Here is an 18620-nt window from a genome sequence, read left to right as displayed (position 1 = left end):
AGGGCAGCAGTCAGAATTTGTAGCGTATACTGTTCAGGCTCTTTAGTAATCATTGACTAATATATTTTCTTGCATAAAATCTTCTGATATGAACTCAATTATTTCGTATTTATAGGGCTTAAAACATTATAAGCCGTTGTGATCAGAGACCATTGAAAGTTAGAATATTAAAGTAATTTATTACAGTGATATATACAAACCTGCATAATATTCGCCCTGATTTTACCTGTTCAACAGTACTATCTGCAACAAAGTTGTAGCCCTTTAAAACGAGCTTGTAAGTTCAATGTAACAATTGGTGAATGATACAATAATACGCCAGATATTTGAGCTAATATTTGAGTATAGGTTCAGTTAGCTCAAATTACCAACTAATAAAGTTTGAATTTAATTGGATATACTTCCATAACCAGTATTGTAGTGTTTTTAATATTTTGCAGGGCAGCAAACTTTCATAGCTGTCTGTTCTTATAATTTATATTAATAAAAGTTATTTTTGAAATACTTATATTTCACAGCAAAACTAATTTTCTAATTTTGCTTAAAAGGTATTTTTTTTATCTACTTAGGTGGGATTTTTCTTTTGACTATAATGCCTATGCACAACTATCTGTATTGACCTATCGATTAAAATATTCCAGTACAAGGTCTACAGCTAGAAATACATTTCTAAACAAAATACGGTTTTCACATTGTATGTATGTATGTATGTATGTATGTATGTATGTATGTATGTATGTATGTATGTATGTATGTATGTATGTATAATTTGTTAGGATCTGAATGCAGAAGTATGCTCTTTTCGTAGCCGAATTGATTCTTGTGCATTGTCATCTTTTAGTTTTTCATAGTTGTAATGAGTCTAGACAACCTGGTAGAGTAATAAAGGTAGTAAATAGTAACTTTTAATACGGACATAAAAAAAAAATTGGTAAAAGAAATGCTTGTCATGGAATAGCTGGCAATAAAACACGAAATGGAAATAATATTTGCCATCATCACGTAGTAATACATTCCCCATGCATGGAAAGAGTTGGTAGGTGTTAATATTAATAAGAATAATCACTGATGTCAATAAGAACTTTTTTGCATTAATGGAATGACCATTCATTTAGAGAAAGGATAGTTCTTAGGACCAACTAAAGGGAATGTTTTATACCTAGAAAGCCAATACCCCAACGCCATTGAAAATTTATGTGAACAACTTGAATTTACACTACAAGGGAGGGGGAACTCAAAGTAATTAAAATCTATGCTGCATAGCTTAACAGTATTAATGTGATATTTACCCACTAAATGTGCTCAGGTTGCTAAAGCCAACTGCAAGGTCAGTGATGGGTGTCAACGGCTGCTCTGGTGAGAAAGCAAGAGACGAATCTTTTTCTCTTAGAAGGTTTATCAACATACGACAGCTTGTGCGGAAACGAAGGCCTGAAGCAGCTTTGGGTTGACCATCTGGTGACTGGCAGTAATTATCTGCCATGACTTCACAGTGGAGTTCTACTCTTAATTGTTGCCTGTAAAATAAAAATAAAATAAAAAAATACATAGAAAAAAAAAACTCAGTTAGAAATTCTCAGTGTAGACACTGCCTATAGTAACATAACTACATATATACATATACACACACACACACACACGTTGGGCGGTACTTTGGTACCGCACCACGTATATATACACGTTATTGCTTCAGCAAGCTCAAGCACTCTCGACTGTTAAGTTACAACCGAGATCTGGAGCTTCAAGCATCTACCGCATATTATGGAGCCGGAGCACGACTGGTGCTCCGCCTCCATATGAGGGCAGATGCCTGATCGTTACAGATGGTGACACTATGCTGTGGTCTAACTATAGCTGCTGGTGCCGGCTGGAGGGAGTGGGAGGACCAGTACCTAAGATGGGGTTACCAGTGTGGGGTGAGGGAATGAATAGAGCTGTTTGGGAGGGATCAGGAAGTAGAACGTGTCAGGTGGGAGGCTAATCTACACTAAAGCTAAAATTAACCTTTAAAGCTACCCGATTAACCCCTTCACTGCCGGGAATAATAGAAGTGTGGTGCGCAGCTGCAATTGGATACCTTCCAAATGCCGAAAAGCAATGGCAAAGCCATATATGTCTGCTAATTCTGAACAAAGGGGATCCCAGATAAATTTTTACAAACATTTGTGCCATGGATTGCACAAGCAGTATGTAAGTCATTTCTGTGAAAAACCCAAAGTTTGTGAAAACAAGCAACTTTTTTTTTTTTTTTATTTGATCGCATTTGGCGGATCAAAGATCTAGATCAATACCTTGGGTTGTCTCATTTTTTTTACAGAAAAAAAAAGCTCTATTTCTGTTTAAATGGAGTGATAGCAAAAATGCTAAAAAATCCTCTGGTATTTTGGGCACGTTTGTCTATACAAGTCCCGGTAGTGAAAAGGTTAAACAAGTTCTAATGGGCCTTGTGTTTGACAAGCAGATCCATGCAGTTTTGTTTTTAAACCTGCATTGTCCGTTCCTTCAGGTCTGTCCATGCAACTACTTGCCAGGCTTTTCTGGTGGAATACATACATACATACATACATACATACATACATACATACATACATACATACATACATACATACATACATACATACATACATACATACATACATACATACATACATACATACATACATACATACATACATACATACATACATACATACATACATACATACATACATACATACATACATACATACATACATACATACATACATACATACATACATACATACATACATACATACATACATACATACATACATACATACATACATACATACATACATACATACATACATACATACATACATACATACATACATACATACATACATACATACATACATACATACATACATACATACGCAACAGTCTCCCTATTAATCACACCAGATAAGACAACACGGAGGGTGGTTCTCGGCAACAGCACAGGAAAGTAATATTAGCACAAGTTTACACATTTTTTAAAAGTATTTCTATAAATCTGTTTAAACTATCTTTCTGCACCCATAAGCTTCAGCAACCTGAAACTTAAGTAATATGTATGTAGTTCAACCTGTTTTATGGCACTTTAAGGGGAGAGGTGCAGTTATTAAAGGGACACTGAACCCAATTTTTTTCTCTTTCATGGTTCAGATAGAGCATGCAATTTTAAACAACTTTCCAATTTACTCCCATTATCAATTTTTCTTCATTCTCTTGCTATCTTTATTTGAAAAAGGCATCAAGATTTTTTTTGGCTCAGAACTCTGGATAGCACTTTATTGGTAGATTAATTTATCCACCAATCAGCAAGACCATCCCACGTTGTTCACCAAAAATGGGCCGGCATCTAATCTTACATTTCAAATAAAGATACCAAGAGAATGAAGATAATTTGATAATAGGAGTAAATTAGAAAGTTTCTTAAAATTGCATGCTCTATCTGAATCACAAAATAAAATTTTTGGGTTCAGTGTCCCTTTAACCTTGCATTTGTCTCCTTCCAATAAGGAGCGCAAAAGCACATTTTTTTTTTATTATTATTTATGTGCGTGTGGGATTTTTAAGCCAGATATAAATATTCACTTGAGGGCTACATTGTGACCTCTAGGTCTTAGGTTGGACCACACAGCAATACAGATGTTACTATGGCAGAATTTCCATGCATAAGAAAGAAAAAAACAAAAACAAAAAACAAACAGAATTTATGTTTACCTGATAAATTGCTTACTTGTGGGATATTCTCATTCCCTACAGGAAGTGGCAAAGAGCACACAGCAGAGCTGTCCATATAGCTCCCCCTCTGGCTCCGCCCCCCAGTCATTCGACCGACGGTTAGGAGAAAAAGGAGAACCATAGGGTGCAGTGGTGACTGTAGTGTACAAAAAAATAAAAAAATTTAAACCTGACTAAATGCCAGGGCGGGCCATGGACCGGACACACCGTAGGAGAAAGAAATTTATCAGGTAAACATAAATTCTGTTTTCTCCTACATTGGTGTGTCTGGTCCACGGCTTCATCCTTACTTGTGGGAACCAATACCAAAGCTTTAGGACACGGATGAAGGGAGGGAACAAGTCAGGTAACCTAAACGGAAGGCACCACTGCTTGCAAAACCTCTCTCCCAAAAATAGCCTCCGAAGAAGCAAAAGTATCAAATTTGTAAAATTTTGCAGATGTATGCAGTGAAGACCAAGTCGCTGCCTTACAGATCTGTTCAACAGAAGCCTCGTTCTTGAAAGCCCATTCGTTCAGGAGGCTGCCGTCCAGCAGTCTCATAAGCCAATCGGATGATGCTTTTTAGCCAGAAGGAAAGAGAGGTAGCAATAGCTTTCTGGAGCAGTGGCCAATCCGAAGGTAAGAGCCACAAACTGATAATGCTTGTCCAGGAAGGCGAACCTTAGGAACTGATGGTGAACTTTGTGGATCGGAATATGCAGGTATGCATCCTTTAGGTCCACGGTAGTCATGTATTGACCCTCCTGGATCATTGGTAAAATTGTTCAGAGCGGCAAAGAGAATGACTGGGGGGCGGAGCTATATGGACAGCTCTGCTGTGTGCTCTCTTTGCCACTTCCTGTAGGGAATGAGAATATCCCACAAGTAAGGATGAAGCCGTGGACCGGACACACCAATATAAGAGAAATTTTTTTTATATATATATATATATATATATATATATATATATATATATATATATATATATATATATATATATATATATATATATATATATATATATATATATATATATATATATATATATATACATATACATATATATATACATACATACATATATATACATACATATATCACATATACAGAAAAAAAATATGCACGGATCACTGTCAGCTACTAGTGATTAAGAAAAATCACTAGCATGGTTATTACTCACTATGTATTTTTCCTCCTATATCTATAGCTCTCTTCTATTTATGGAGAGTAAAAGCAGGAATGATTCAGCCCTCTGTGGCAAAGTAGTGTTAGGACCAGTCTAATTGGGGCACCTTGTAAGTTGGTGACTGGCTAAGCAGAATATGGCCATATTGTGTGACTAAGATCCCAATATTATTTAAAAAGAATAGTTGTCTCTTGATGTTGTTTGCAGGCAATTTTTTTGCAGCAGTTCAAAAAAATATGTTGTGCTTTTGAAAATTGATGTGCGCCAATACCTCTTTGTTTGTGTATGTATGTATGTATGTATAAATATGTACGGATCACTGTCAGCTAATAGTGATTAAGAAAAATCACTAGCATGGTTATTACTCACTATGTATTTTTCCTCCTATATCTATAGCTCTCTTAAAAATCGTTCTGCTATTTTAACACCTCTACATAGCTTCACCAACCAGCACCTTTATACGGGGGTGCCATCTTGTAGTTTAGGTATTCTCACACTATTAGTGATTAGAACTGCACTATTAATCTCGGATGCGGTTTTAAACCGCGATTAATCACTGCGGTTTAAGAAACACCAGAGAACGCATTTTTTTTTTTTTTTTTTTAAATGCTCCGTTCGTCATGAAAACTGAAGCAAAGAAGGAGGAGAGAAAGAAATTTATGAGGTAAGCATACATTTTGTATTCTACAATGCTCACTTTATTGCTCACAACTTTGAGCTGTCCCACCGCTTGATCACTGCCACACCACTCACAGATGACTCTCACAATGCCTGTTGCTCCCACACACTCTGCAATCTCTTCCAAAATGGCAGTTTAGCGGGCATTCTCAGGTCCGCCCACACAGCTAGAGGACACATGATACGGGAGAGACAAAACAGGGAACCTAAACCAAAGGCTCCACTGCTTGAAGAACCTTTCTCACAAAAGAAGCCTCAGCCGAGGGAAAGTATCAAATTTATAGAATTTAGAAAAAGTATGGAGAGGGGACCAAGTTGCAGCCTTAAAAATCTGTTCCACAGAAGCTTCATTTTTTAATGCCCAGGAAGAGGAAACAGGCCTTGTAGAATGTTCAATGATTCTTTCAGGAGGCTGCTGTCCAGCAGCTTTATAGGCGAAGCGAATCATACTCCTCAGCCACAAAGTTTCCCAGAGAAAACCACAAACAGAGTAGAAGACAGGCGAAAATCCTTAGTCGCCTATAGATACAACTTTAACACACACACCACATCTAGGTTGTGCTGCAGACGCTCTTTATGAGAAAATGGGTTAGAACATAAAGGAGGAACAACAATCTCCTGATTAACGTTCCTATACGAAACCCTAACTTAGTACGCAAAACTACCTTATCCGAATGAAAAATAAAAAGGAAAGGAGATTCAAACTGCAATGCCGAGAGCTCTGAGACTCTACGAGCAGACGAAACAAGAAAACAAAACCTTCCAAGATAACATTTTAATATCTAAGGAATGCATAGGTTAAACAGAGCCTGTTGAAGAACTATAAGAATAAAGTTAAGACTCCAGGGAGGAGTAACAGGTTTAAAACACAGGCCTGAATCTGACCAAGGCCTGACAGAACGATTGCACGTCTAGAACATCCGCCAGATGTTTATGTAACAAAATAGACAAGGCAGATATTTGACTATTCAAGAAACTGGCCGATAAACCCTTCTCCAAACTCCAAGGAGTAGCCTCTGGATTCACACCAATTCAGATATTTACGCCATTTCTTGTAGTAAATATCTTCCTGGTAACAGGCTTACGAGCCTGAATCATGGTCTCAATGACAGACTTAGAAAATCCCCGCTTAGATGTGATTAAGCGTTCAATTTTCAAGCAGTCAGTTTCAGAGAAACGAGATTTGGATGAAGGAAGGGCCCTTGAAGTAAAAGGTCTTTCCTCGGTGGAAGTCTCCAAGGTGGGAGAGATGACATCTCCATTAAGTCTGCATACCTGATCCTGCGAGGCCATGCCGGTGCAATAAGGATCACTGACACCTTCTCCTGTTTGATCTGAGCAATGACCCGAGGAAGGAGAGCTAACGGAGGAAATAAGTATGCTAGACTGAAATTCCAAGGGACCGCTAGAGCATCTATCAGTACAGCCTGAAGATCCCTTGACCTCGACCCGTACCTCGTTAGCTTGGCATTCTGACGAGATGCCATGAGGTCCAGTTCCGGCTGTCCCCATTTGAGACTCAAGCTGGAAAAGAAATCCAGATGGAGTTCCCACTCACCCGGGTGAAAAGTCTGTCTGCTCAGAAAATCCACCTCCCAATAGTCTACTCCTGAAATGTGGATAGCATATAGACAGCAGTTGTGGGTCTCTGCCCACTAAATAATCTTCGCTACCTCTGTCATGGCTGAGGAGTTCCCCCCTGATGATTGATGTAAGCCACTGAAGTTATGTTATCCGACTGGAACCTGACAAACCGGGCTGAAGCGAACTGAGGTCAGACCAGAAGATCATTGAAGATTGCTCTCATTTCCAGAATGTTTATGGGTAGAACCGACTCCTGCCAAGTCCAAGTCCCCTGAGCCTTTAAAGTCAGACTGCTCCCCATCCCAACAGGCTGGCATCCGTTGTCATAATCACCCAGTTGGGTCTGTGGAAGTAGGTTCTCTGGGAGAGATGACCCTGAGACAACTACCAAAGAAGAGAATCCCTTGTCTCCTGAGCCAGATGTAATCGCGGAGACAGGTCCGTATAATCTCCGTTCCACTGCTTGAGCATGCATAACTGCAGAGGTCTGAGGTGGAAACGGGCCAACGGAATGATGTCCATGGCAGCTACCATCAGACAGATTACCTCCATACATTGAGCCACTGATGGCCGAGGAGAGGACTGAAGCGCCAGACAAGAGAGTTGAAGTTCTTTGATTTTCTGACCTCTATCAGAAATATTTTCATCAATAGGAAATCTATTATGGTTCCCAAGAACATTACCCTTGTAGCCGGAATTAAGTAACTCTTTCCCAGATTAACCTTCCATCCGTGAGAGCGCAGGAAGGACAACAACATCTTTGTGGGAGTTTGCTTGTTGAAAGGATGGCACCGGAACCAGGATGTTGTCCAGATAAGGAGCCACTGCAATGCCCCACAACCGGAGCACCGCCAACAGGGATCCCAGGACTTTTGAAAAAAATTATGGGAGCTGTGGCAAGGCCGAAAGGAAGAGCCACAAACTGTTAGTGTGTCTAAAAAGGCAAACCTCAGAAACTTGTGATGATCCCTGTGGATGGGAACATGCAGGTATGCGTCCTTTAAATCTACGGTTGTCATGAATTGACCCTCTTGAACCAAGGGAAGAATGGAATGAATAGTTTCCATCTTGAAGGACGGTACTCTGAGGAACAAGTTTAGACTCTTGAGATCTAGAATTGGTCTGCAAGTTCCCTCTTTTTTGGGAACACGAACAGATTAGAGAAAAAACCCAGACCCTGCTCCAGCATTGGAACAGGAAGAATCACTAGCAGGTAGGAAAGGTCTTGAACATAGCGTTCAACACACGCCTCTCTTTTTATCTGGTTTACAGATAATCTTGAGAGAAGAAACCTGCCCCTGGCAGGAAAAGTTTAGAATTCTAGTTTGTATCCCTGGGACACGATTTCCACGGCCCAGGGATCCTGAACCCAAGGAAAAAGGAAAAGTCTGCCCCCCACAAGATCCGGTCCCGGATCGGGGCAGACCTTTCATGCTGACTTTGAATCATTAGCAGGCTTCTTGGATTGTTTTCCCTTATTCCAAGATTGGTTGGGTCTCCAGGAAGGTTTGGACTGATCCTGTTTTGTAGAGGGAGAGGAAAGTTTACCCTTGAAGTTTCGAAAAGACGAAAAATACTCCGACATACCTTCTGCTTAGATTTCTTATCCTGAGGGAGGAAATTACCCTTTCCTCCTGTAATGTCAGAAATAATCTCAGCCAAAGCTGAGCCAAACAAGGTCTTACCCTTGTAAGGAATAGACAAAAGCTTTGACGACACATCTGCAGACCAAGATTTCAGCCATAAAGCTCTTCGAGCCAGAATGGCAAAACTAGAAATCTTTGCTCCCAATTTGATAATTTGAAGGGAAGCATCAGAAATGAAAGAATTGGTCAATTTAAGGGCCCTGATCCTGTCCTGGATCTCTTCAACGGGAATGTCTGTTTAAAAGCAATCAGACAACGCATCAAACCAGTATGCCGCCGCGCTAGAAAACGGTAGCAATACACACCACAGGTTGCCATGGTAAACCCTGGTGAACATACATTTTCTTAAGAAAACCCTTCAGTTTCTTATCCATAGGGTTCTTAAAAGAACAGCTATCCTCTATGGGAATAGTAGTTCTCTTAGCTAGAGTGGAAATCGCCCTTCCACCTTGGCGTTTTCCAGCATGGAAGGTACATCATAATACTTGCTAAGTTTACTAGACTTTTGTAGGGGTTGACAATGACAGAGTCAGAGTCAGAGTCGTCCAGAGTAGCCAAAACCTCCTTAGTAAACGGAGGTGTTCTAGCTTAAACCTGAAGGATACAACTTGAGCATCAGAGGAAGGAATTACAATGTCAGAATCTGAGATCTCACCCTCAGATGCTACCGAAGAATCCTCATCAGATCTATGAGAGGAAACATCTGGAATAGACACAACCGAGTCCGCACCTTACGCACTGATTCTTTAGACTTCCTCTTGCGCTTTCCCTGTAGCATGGGAAAAACAGACAATGCATCAGAAACTGCAGAAGACATGAGGGAAGCAATGTCCTGCAAGGAGACCCCAGCCGGAGAGGAAGCGCAGGGCACTGAATTAATGGGTACTAAAATTTTGGACACCTGAGGAGAAAAATGCGGCATATCTTGCACATTGTCACAAGACTCCTGGACAGCATCCGCCTTAGACAATATAGGCTCAAAAAAAAAAAATAATCTATCCTTAAGATTTAATCTTCTGTATCTTTAAATTTTAAAACAAAACTGCTTTATGTTTCATGCAATTAAAAAAAAAAAAAAAAAAAAAAAAAAAAGTTTAATTTTTGCAACAAATACAAAATCTTAACTGCTTTCTTTTACAAAGATATTGAAAAATAAAAAAACGTCTTAACACCTCAGTCTCTACACCTCAGCAATAGCTTTGCTGAGGTGCCTACCTTGCAGGAAAACTATATATTTCTTAAAACCGGACTCCAGACTGGAGCTGTTTAAAGGGACAGTCAAGTCCAAAAAAAAAATTTCATGTTTCAAATAGGGCATGTAATTTTAAACAACTTTCCAATTTACTTGTATCACCAATTTTGCTTAGTTCTCTTGGTATTCTTAGTTGAAAGCTAAACCTAGGAGGTTCATATGCTAATTTCTTAGACCTTGAAGGCCGCCTCTAATCTAAATGCATTTTGACGTGTTTCATATAGACAACATTGAGCTCATCCACATGAATTTACCATGGAGACAGCTCTGATTGGCTAAACTGAAAGTCTGTCAAAAGAACCGAAATAAAGCGGCAGTCTGCATAAGCGTAGATACAAGGAAATTACAGAGGTTAAAACGTGTATAATTATAACTGTTGGTTATGCAAAACTGGGGAACGGGTAATTAAGGGATTATCTATATTTCAAAACAACAAAAATTCTGGTATTGACTGTCCTTTTAAGTAAGAACAGGCTAGCAAATGACCATTAAATTTGAAAAACGTTAAGATGCAGATATCTCTCCTCCATATACAGGAAGTGAGAGAACAAGTGCGCAATTTAGATAACTTTTACCGCCACGCAAGCCCCGCCCATTGTGGGCGTGTCAAAAACAACGTCTCAGCAGACATTTTTAATGAAAAGAACGTTAACAAAACACCAAAGTGCCTGCAATACTGCCATACATAATCCCCCTTATAACACTAGGGCAAATGTAATAATATCCCTGTCAGAGAAAAAGTAAAGTGCCATGTATTTTTCCTGAAAGCAGCTTAAGAAAATAAATTAGCACTTACCTCAATCTGCCTGGCAGCTCACTAGGTTTGAGAGGTCCTTTCCCTCACATGGACCTGTGGAAAATAATAATAAGGGCATATTTTATTTAAATATGAGGGAGGCGCAGTGAGAATTATGTCCCATAAGTTCCCTTTGCTTAAAAGCCACCAATGCTCTACTGAAGAGACTGAAATGGACTACAGCTACACCCTGGAGGAAAAACAGCACTAAAAATAGTGCTGCAAATAAAATAAACTCTTGATTGAAGAATCTTTTCAGACACCTAACGTTACCACTTCCTTACACTAACGTAGGCAAAGAGAATGACTTCTGTGTGTGACGCATAACATTGAGTTTGATTACAATATATTTTATTTATAAATGTTCATTAAGGGTTGCTTGTAGGATGTATTGTGAAGTGAAATTTTTTATATTATATTATATATTATATATATTATATTATATTCAACATGAAGTATTGTTCATGTTGCCATAATATCTATCTACTACATGTATGCCCTCTCTCTCTCCATCATCTACTGTATCTAGTAGACAGATTATAGAGGATGAGAATTATAGGATATATAGACTAGAGTTAATTACTAGATAGATGGATAGATAATGTAATATAATTTTTATATTTAATATATAATTTAGTAGAGTCAACTCAGTCAAGTGTAGATTCCCAGAAGATAGATCATCAGTAGTACACAGTGGTGCAGTGCAGAATAATTTTTATTATATTTTTCCTCTATCTATAAGGGTTAATTTTCCATTTACATTACCATTCTGCTTATTATTCCAGTTTGTCGTCCAGTAGTGTATCATAACTCAAATATTTTTTTCAAACCAATCATAAATGATCTATTATGTAATTTAACTTCCCAAAAAAATAATTTTGTGTTTAATCAAATTTTTATTTTGTCATTCTTTATGGATGGATGCTGCTGCTGCTGCAGTGCAAGTCATTTATTGTTTTTGTTTTGTATTTTTAAAGAAAGACAAATTGGAATCTTTTTATTGTGAGCTGCAATGCAAGTCAGTTTGTTTTCTTTATCATTGCTGCAACATTAAAAAATTATTATGCATTTTGGTGACCCAAAATAGCATACTTAAATGTGCAAACTACATTCATTGTGTCAGGTGTGCAATGCCCTATTAACCTGTCCATGTGCATTGTGCAGCCACAAAATAGCAGCCTGGCCCTTGAAGTATGCCTATTGCCTAACCAATTGTGTTTAAGAATTTTAAGAAAATAGCTAAGCTAAAGCGAATATAGTAAGTCAATTCAATTGTGAATGTTTAAAATTGCATGCTCTTCTATTGCTCTTGATAGATTCAGAAGTTGAACCCAAAATACATAGGGAGAGGGAGAAAGTGCACTCCTAACTTGCAGAACCAGGCCCTGGGTGCAGCAAAAGAGGTATCAAATAAATGCAAAAGGAAGCGCACTCCAAAGGGCTTGTGTTAAATATTCACCTTTATTTTGAACGTTTGAGCCTATGCAGCTCGTCCTCAGACAGGCAAGATATGAACAGTTTGCACTTACCACCACCGTGACTAAATACCCCTCCTACTACTACGTCACACTCTACATGTTGGACACACCCCCAGTGGGGAGGTGTCGGCCGTGTCAATGCCGCAAAGAAATAGGAACCCCAGTGACAAAAAACATAATACAAACATAACGATAAAAACAAATCCATTGCAGAAGACAGATACAAAGCAGGACATGGCACACGGCAATGCAAATATAAATCGGCAATTGACCTGCCGTAATTACGTAACCATGGTGACAAGGCAACAAACACATCCATTGGATGATGCCCAAGCCAATCAGAGCAAAGTATAACGAGATCAGCTGTAAAAAATGTATTTACGCTGGCAAAGGTGCCGTAAATAACAAAGTACAAATAAATAATATTCCTATGTGTGATCGTTTTGCTGGGAGAGCTCAAAACTAGATAATGGGTGTAAATCAACCCGAAAAAACACCATAAACACAGGTAAATTCTATGAGCTCACACAGCTAGCGGTCACCATAGAAACCACCAAACTAAGGCGGTGATGAATAACATTGGAGGCTAATAGGAGAGAAAGCAATGACTAAGGGTCTGTGTTGACTCGAAACGTCGCTGTTTTTAACTTTGCCTGAAGCCTCAATAAAGTGGAATTTTGTATGAAGAAGTGCTGACGCTATCTTGCTTTATTATATATATATATATATATATATATATATATATATATATATATATATATATATATATATATATATATATATATATATATATATTATTATTATTATTATTTTTTTCCTTTGAGGTCTCTCCCAGTCTACGGTTTGTGTGTCCCCAGGCCACCCCTATCTATGTTGTCCATTTTTCCTCCCTCCTACCACCGTATTCTAAAAAAATTTTAATGTTCATTGTTCAATCAACAGCAAAGACTGCCTGTAGTTCCAGACTGCAGCCTGTTTCTTCTTCTACAACAGCAAGGCCATCCATACCCTGCTTCTTCTACAACAACAACAACAACAACGTCATCCACATTCTGCAGCCTGTGTCTTCTTCTACAACACCAAAGTCATCCAGCAAGTGCACTGCAACTCTGCAAGCCAGTGTCTTCTACAACAGCAAGGTCGGTCATCCAAAGCCAGTTATTCCACAACTGCACGGTCAGTCTCCACTCTCCTCCAGTGAAAGCCATTGTTACCTCAGTTTCAAATAAACATGATGAGCAAGCTATTGTGTGTGACGTGCTGTACATAAAATTTAAGATGGAGTTCTGAAGAGCTGTCCGTGTCCAACAATAACGATGATGTGGCGAACGAATCGTTGGGGCCAAAGAAAAACTCAACATTAGTTGCTTGGGAATATTTTGGATTCAGAAAAGATGATGTGAAACAGAATGAAGTAATCTGCAAGACTTGTGGAATGAGTGTTGTAGCAAAAAGAACACATCAAACCTGTTCCAGCACCTTAAACAGCGGCATAAGGAAATCTTTGAACTATGTATGGCCAAAAAAAACCTAATAGAGAAAAGACAAACACAAACAAGCTGTGAAGCTAAAGTCCAGCAGCAACAATCAATCATAAAGGCATTTGCAAACATCACCATATGCGAAGATCTCAAAAAGGAATAGAGAAATAACCAACGCTGTTACAGATTATAGATGCAAAGACATGGTACCTGCATACACGGTTAGTAAAGAAGGCTTCAAAAAGATTGACACACACACTCGACAAGAGATACCAACTGCCATCTCGCAATTACTTCTTATTAGTTGCAATCCCAGAAAGGTATGCAAAATGCAAAGCTATAGTTGAATCGGAGTTAAAGCAATTAAAATACTATGCAACAACAGATATGTTGTCAAGCTGAACAATGGAGCTATATAGGAGTTTAACTGTGCACTTCATCAATAATGATTTTGAGATAAAAACTCTTTTTGCAAACATCATACTTTCCTTCTGACCACACTGGAGAGAATGGGGACTTTGAAGAACAAGTATCAATCACCACAGACAATGGCACAAACATTGTCAAGGCTGTCGCTCTGAATAATTGGACAAGACTACAGTGTTTTGGGCACAGGTTGCATCTTGAAATTGAAAATGCAGTGAAAGATGAATCTCACATTTCGAGAGCCACAGGCTTATGCAAGAAAATTGTTTGCCATTTCTCACACAGCTGGAAAAACAAGATGGCATTAACTCAAGTCCAGGAAGAACTTCAACTGACCAAGCATTCACTTTTAGAGCAACAGAGAGCATTTACTCTGTTTTTTCTGTCTGCAGAGAGAACCTGACATCTGGTTCCATAATGGCAGGACACTGATGTTCTTGAATCTGAGTAGGGCACTGGGACAAGTTCAAGATTTTACAGATGCCATTTCTGGAGAAAACTACGTCAGTGTATCATATGTAAAACCAGTTCTGCATCTATTTAACACAAAGATACTGGCTCTGGAGAAAGATGATTCTGACTTTACGAAGAAACTGAAATCCAAAAATTTTTAAAAAATGAATAGAAATTATCAAGATGAAGATACTCAAGGTCTGCTAGATATGGCATTCCTTGATCAACAATTCAAGACAAGCTACATAAATGTGTCTGAGCAGCAAGTCGTGCAGATTGCAAATCAAGCAATCAGCAGTCCCACATGCAAAGTAATAGATGTAGAAGAAACAGTGACAGCAAACTGCAGCAGATGGTCCTCCTCCCGCAAATAAATCATATAAGTCTTTAGGAAGTTTCTCAAAATTGAGTCCGCTGCGCCATCTCGGCAACTTGAAGAAGCCATATCATCAGAGCTGAACTGCTACATGCTTTCTCCCTCCATTGATAGTGAGTAAAATCCTCTGCAATGGAGGAAACTACATCAGATTAACTTTCCAAAATTGAGCAACCTTGCCCAAAAATATTGTTGTGTTCCTGCAACTAGTTCACCATCAGAAAGGGTGTTTATTAGCACAGGAGGAAATGTGGTGACCTGTTAACGTTCATGCTTGAAGCCAGAAATGATACATATGTTTATTTTAGCAAAAAAAAAAAAAACCCACCACAACCTAACCCAGTAGACTAGTATACTACTACTAGTAATGTTTGAAATAAAATTAAAAAAAAAAAAAATAGTACTACTACTGTCATCATCAGATGTTTGTTTTTGTATCCAAAAACCAGCTAACCAAACAATTCAAATTTTTAAAGAGCTATAGATTTCTCTTATTTTAATACACACACACATATATATACATATACATACACACACATATACACAGAGTATCTCACAAAAGTAAGTACACCCCTCATATTTTTGTAAATATTTTATTAAATCTTTTCATGTGACAACACTGAAGAAATGACATTTGGCTACAATATAAAGTAGTGAGATACAGCCTGTAAATTTGCTGTCCCCTCAAAATAACAACACACATTCATTCATGTCTAAACCAATGGCAACAAAAGTGAGTACACCCCTAAGTGGAAATGTCCAAAATGGGCCCAATTATCCATTTTCCCTCCGCGGTGTCATGCGACTCGTTAGTGTTACAAGGTCTCAGGTGTGACTTGGGAGCAGGTGTGTTAAATTTGGGGTGATCGCTCTCACACTCTCTCATACTGGTCACTGGAAGTTCAACATGGCAAAGAACTCGCTGAGGATCTGAAAAAATAAAAAAAAATAAAAAAAGAATTGTTGATCTACATAAGATAGCCTAGGCTATAAGAAGATTGCCAAGACCCTGAAACTGAGCTGCAGCATGGTGGGCATGACCATACAGCGGTTTCACGGGACAGGTTCCACTCAGAACAGGCCTTGCCATGGTCGACCAAAGAAGTTGAGAGCATGTGTTCAGCGTCATATCCAGAGGTTGTCTTTGGGAACTAGATGTATGAGTACTGCCATCACTGCTGCAGAGGGTGAAGGGGTGCGGGGGTCAGGCTGCCAGTGCTCAGACCATACACTGCATCAAATTGGTCTGCATGGCTGTTGTCCCAGAAAGAAGCCTCTTCTAAAGATGATGCACAAGAAAGCCCACTAACAGTTTGCTAAATACAAGCAGACTAAGGACATGGATTACTTGAACCATGTCCTGTGGTCCGATAATATCAAGATAAACTTATTTGGTTCAGATGGTGTCAAGCCTGTGTGGTGGCAACAAGGTGAGGAGTACAAAGACAAGCGTGTCTTGCCTACAGTCAAGCATGGTGGTGGGAGTGTCATGGTCTGGGCCTGCACTAGTACTGCCGGCACTGGGGAGCTACAGTTCACTGAGGGAACCATGAATGCCAACATGTACTGTGACATACTGAAGCAGAGCATGATCCCCTCCTTTCGAAGACTGGGCCGCAGGGCAGCAGTATTTCAACATGATAAACGACCCAAACACACTTCCAAGACGACCATTGCCTTGCTAAATAAGCTGAGGGTAAAGGTGATGGACTGGCCAAGCATGTCTCCAGACCTAAACCCTATTGAGCATCTGTGGGGCATCCTCAAACGGAAGGTGGGGGAGTGCAAGGTCTCTAACATCCAAAAGCTCTGTGATGTCATCATGGAGGAGTGGAAGAAGACTCCAGTGGCAACCTGTGAAGTTCTGATGAACTCCATGCCCCAGAGGATTAAGGCAGTGCTGAAAAAACATAATTTATGCTTACCTGATAAATTCCTTTCTTCTGTAGTGTGATCAGTCCACGGGTCATCATTACTTCTGGGATATTACTCCTCCCCAACAGGAAGTGCAAGAGGATTCACCCAGCAGAGCTGCATATAGCTCCTCCCCTCTACGTCACTCCCAGTCATTCGACCAAGGACCAACGAGAAAGGAGAAACCAAGGGTGTAGTGGTGACTGGAGTATAACTTAAAAAATATTTACCTGCCTTAAAAAACAGGGCGGGCCGTGGACTGATCACACTACAGAAGAAAGGAATTTATCAGGTAAGCATAAATTATGTTTTCTTCTGTTAAGTGTGATCAGTCCACGGGTCATCATTACTTCTGGGATACCAATACCAAAGCAAAAGTACACGGATGACGGGAGGGATAGGCAGGCTCTTTATACAGAAGGAACCACTGCCTGAAGAACCTTTCTCCCAAAAATAGCCTCCGATGAAGCAAAAGTGTCAAATTTGTAAAATTTGGAAAAAGTATGAAGCGAAGACCAAGTTGCAGCCTTGCAAATCTGTTCAACAGAGGCCTCATTCTTGAAGGCCCAAGTGGAAGCCACAGCTCTAGTAGAATGAGCTGTAATTCTTTCAGGAGGCTGCTGTCTAGCAGTCTCATAAGCTAAACGAATTATGCTACGAAGCCAAAAAGAAAGAGAGAGGTAGCAGAAGCCTTTTGACCTCTCCTCTGACCAGAGTAAACGACAAACAGAGAAGACGTTTGTCGAAATTCCTTAGTTGCCTGTAAGTAAAATTTTAGGGCACGAACTACGTCCAGATTGTGCAGTAGACGTTCCTTCTTCGAAGAAGGATTTGGGCACAAAGAAGGAACAACAATCTCTTGATTGATATTCCTGTTAGTGACTACCTTAGGTAAGAACCCAGGTTTAGTACGCAGAACTACCTTATCCGAATGAAAAATCAAATAAGGAGAATCACAATGTAAGGCTGATAATTCAGAGACTCTTCGAGCCGAGGAAATAGCCATTAAAAATAGAACTTTCCAAGATAACAACTTTATATCAATGGAATGAAGGGGTTCAAACGGAACGCCCTGTAAAACATTAAGAACAAGGTTTAAACTCCATGGTGGAGCAACAGTTTTAAACACAGGCTTAATCCTGGTCAAAGCCTGACAAAAAGCCTGGACGTCAGGAACTTCTGACAGACGTTTGTGTAACAGAATGGACAGAGCTGAGATCTGTCCCTTTAATGAACTAGCAGATAAACCCTTTTCTAAACCTTCTTGTAGAAAAGACAATATCCTAGGAATCCTAACCTTACTCCAAGAGTAACCTTTGGATTCACACCAATATAGGTATTTACGCCATATCTTATGGTAAATCTTTCTGGTAACAGGTTTCCTAGCCTGTATTAAGGTATCAATAACTGACTCAGAAAACCCACGTCTTGATAAAATCAAGCGTTCAATTTCCAAGCAGTCAGCTTCAGAGAAGTTAGATTTTGATGTTTGAAGGGACCCTGTATCAGAAGGTCCTGTTTCAGAGGTAGAGACCAAGGTGGACAGGATGACATGTCCACCAGGTCTGCATACCAAGTCCTGCGTGGCCACGCAGGTGCTATTAGAATCACTGATGCT

The 18620-nt window shown here is 39.4% G+C and overlaps 1 protein-coding gene across 1 annotated transcript in view; it reads right to left on the bottom strand.

The window, feature by feature from the left end:
• LOC128664425 (M-phase inducer phosphatase 1-B-like) overlaps positions 1 to 18620 on the bottom strand; it is a 346009-nt gene that overhangs the window by 313464 nt on the left and 13925 nt on the right. Inside the window, exon 2 of the mRNA XM_053719256.1 lies at positions 1290 to 1517. Coding sequence (XP_053575231.1) covers positions 1290 to 1483 — 194 coding nt within the window. The 5' untranslated portion in view covers positions 1484 to 1517. The remainder of the gene's footprint in view (positions 1 to 1289; positions 1518 to 18620) is intronic.

This window comes from Bombina bombina, chromosome 6 (genome assembly GCF_027579735.1).
Source record: "Bombina bombina isolate aBomBom1 chromosome 6, aBomBom1.pri, whole genome shotgun sequence".
Classification (NCBI taxonomy): domain Eukaryota; kingdom Metazoa; phylum Chordata; class Amphibia; order Anura; family Bombinatoridae; genus Bombina; species Bombina bombina.
The sequence above is the reverse complement of the archived record's forward strand: the minus strand, read 5'-3'. Positions and strand labels throughout refer to the sequence as shown.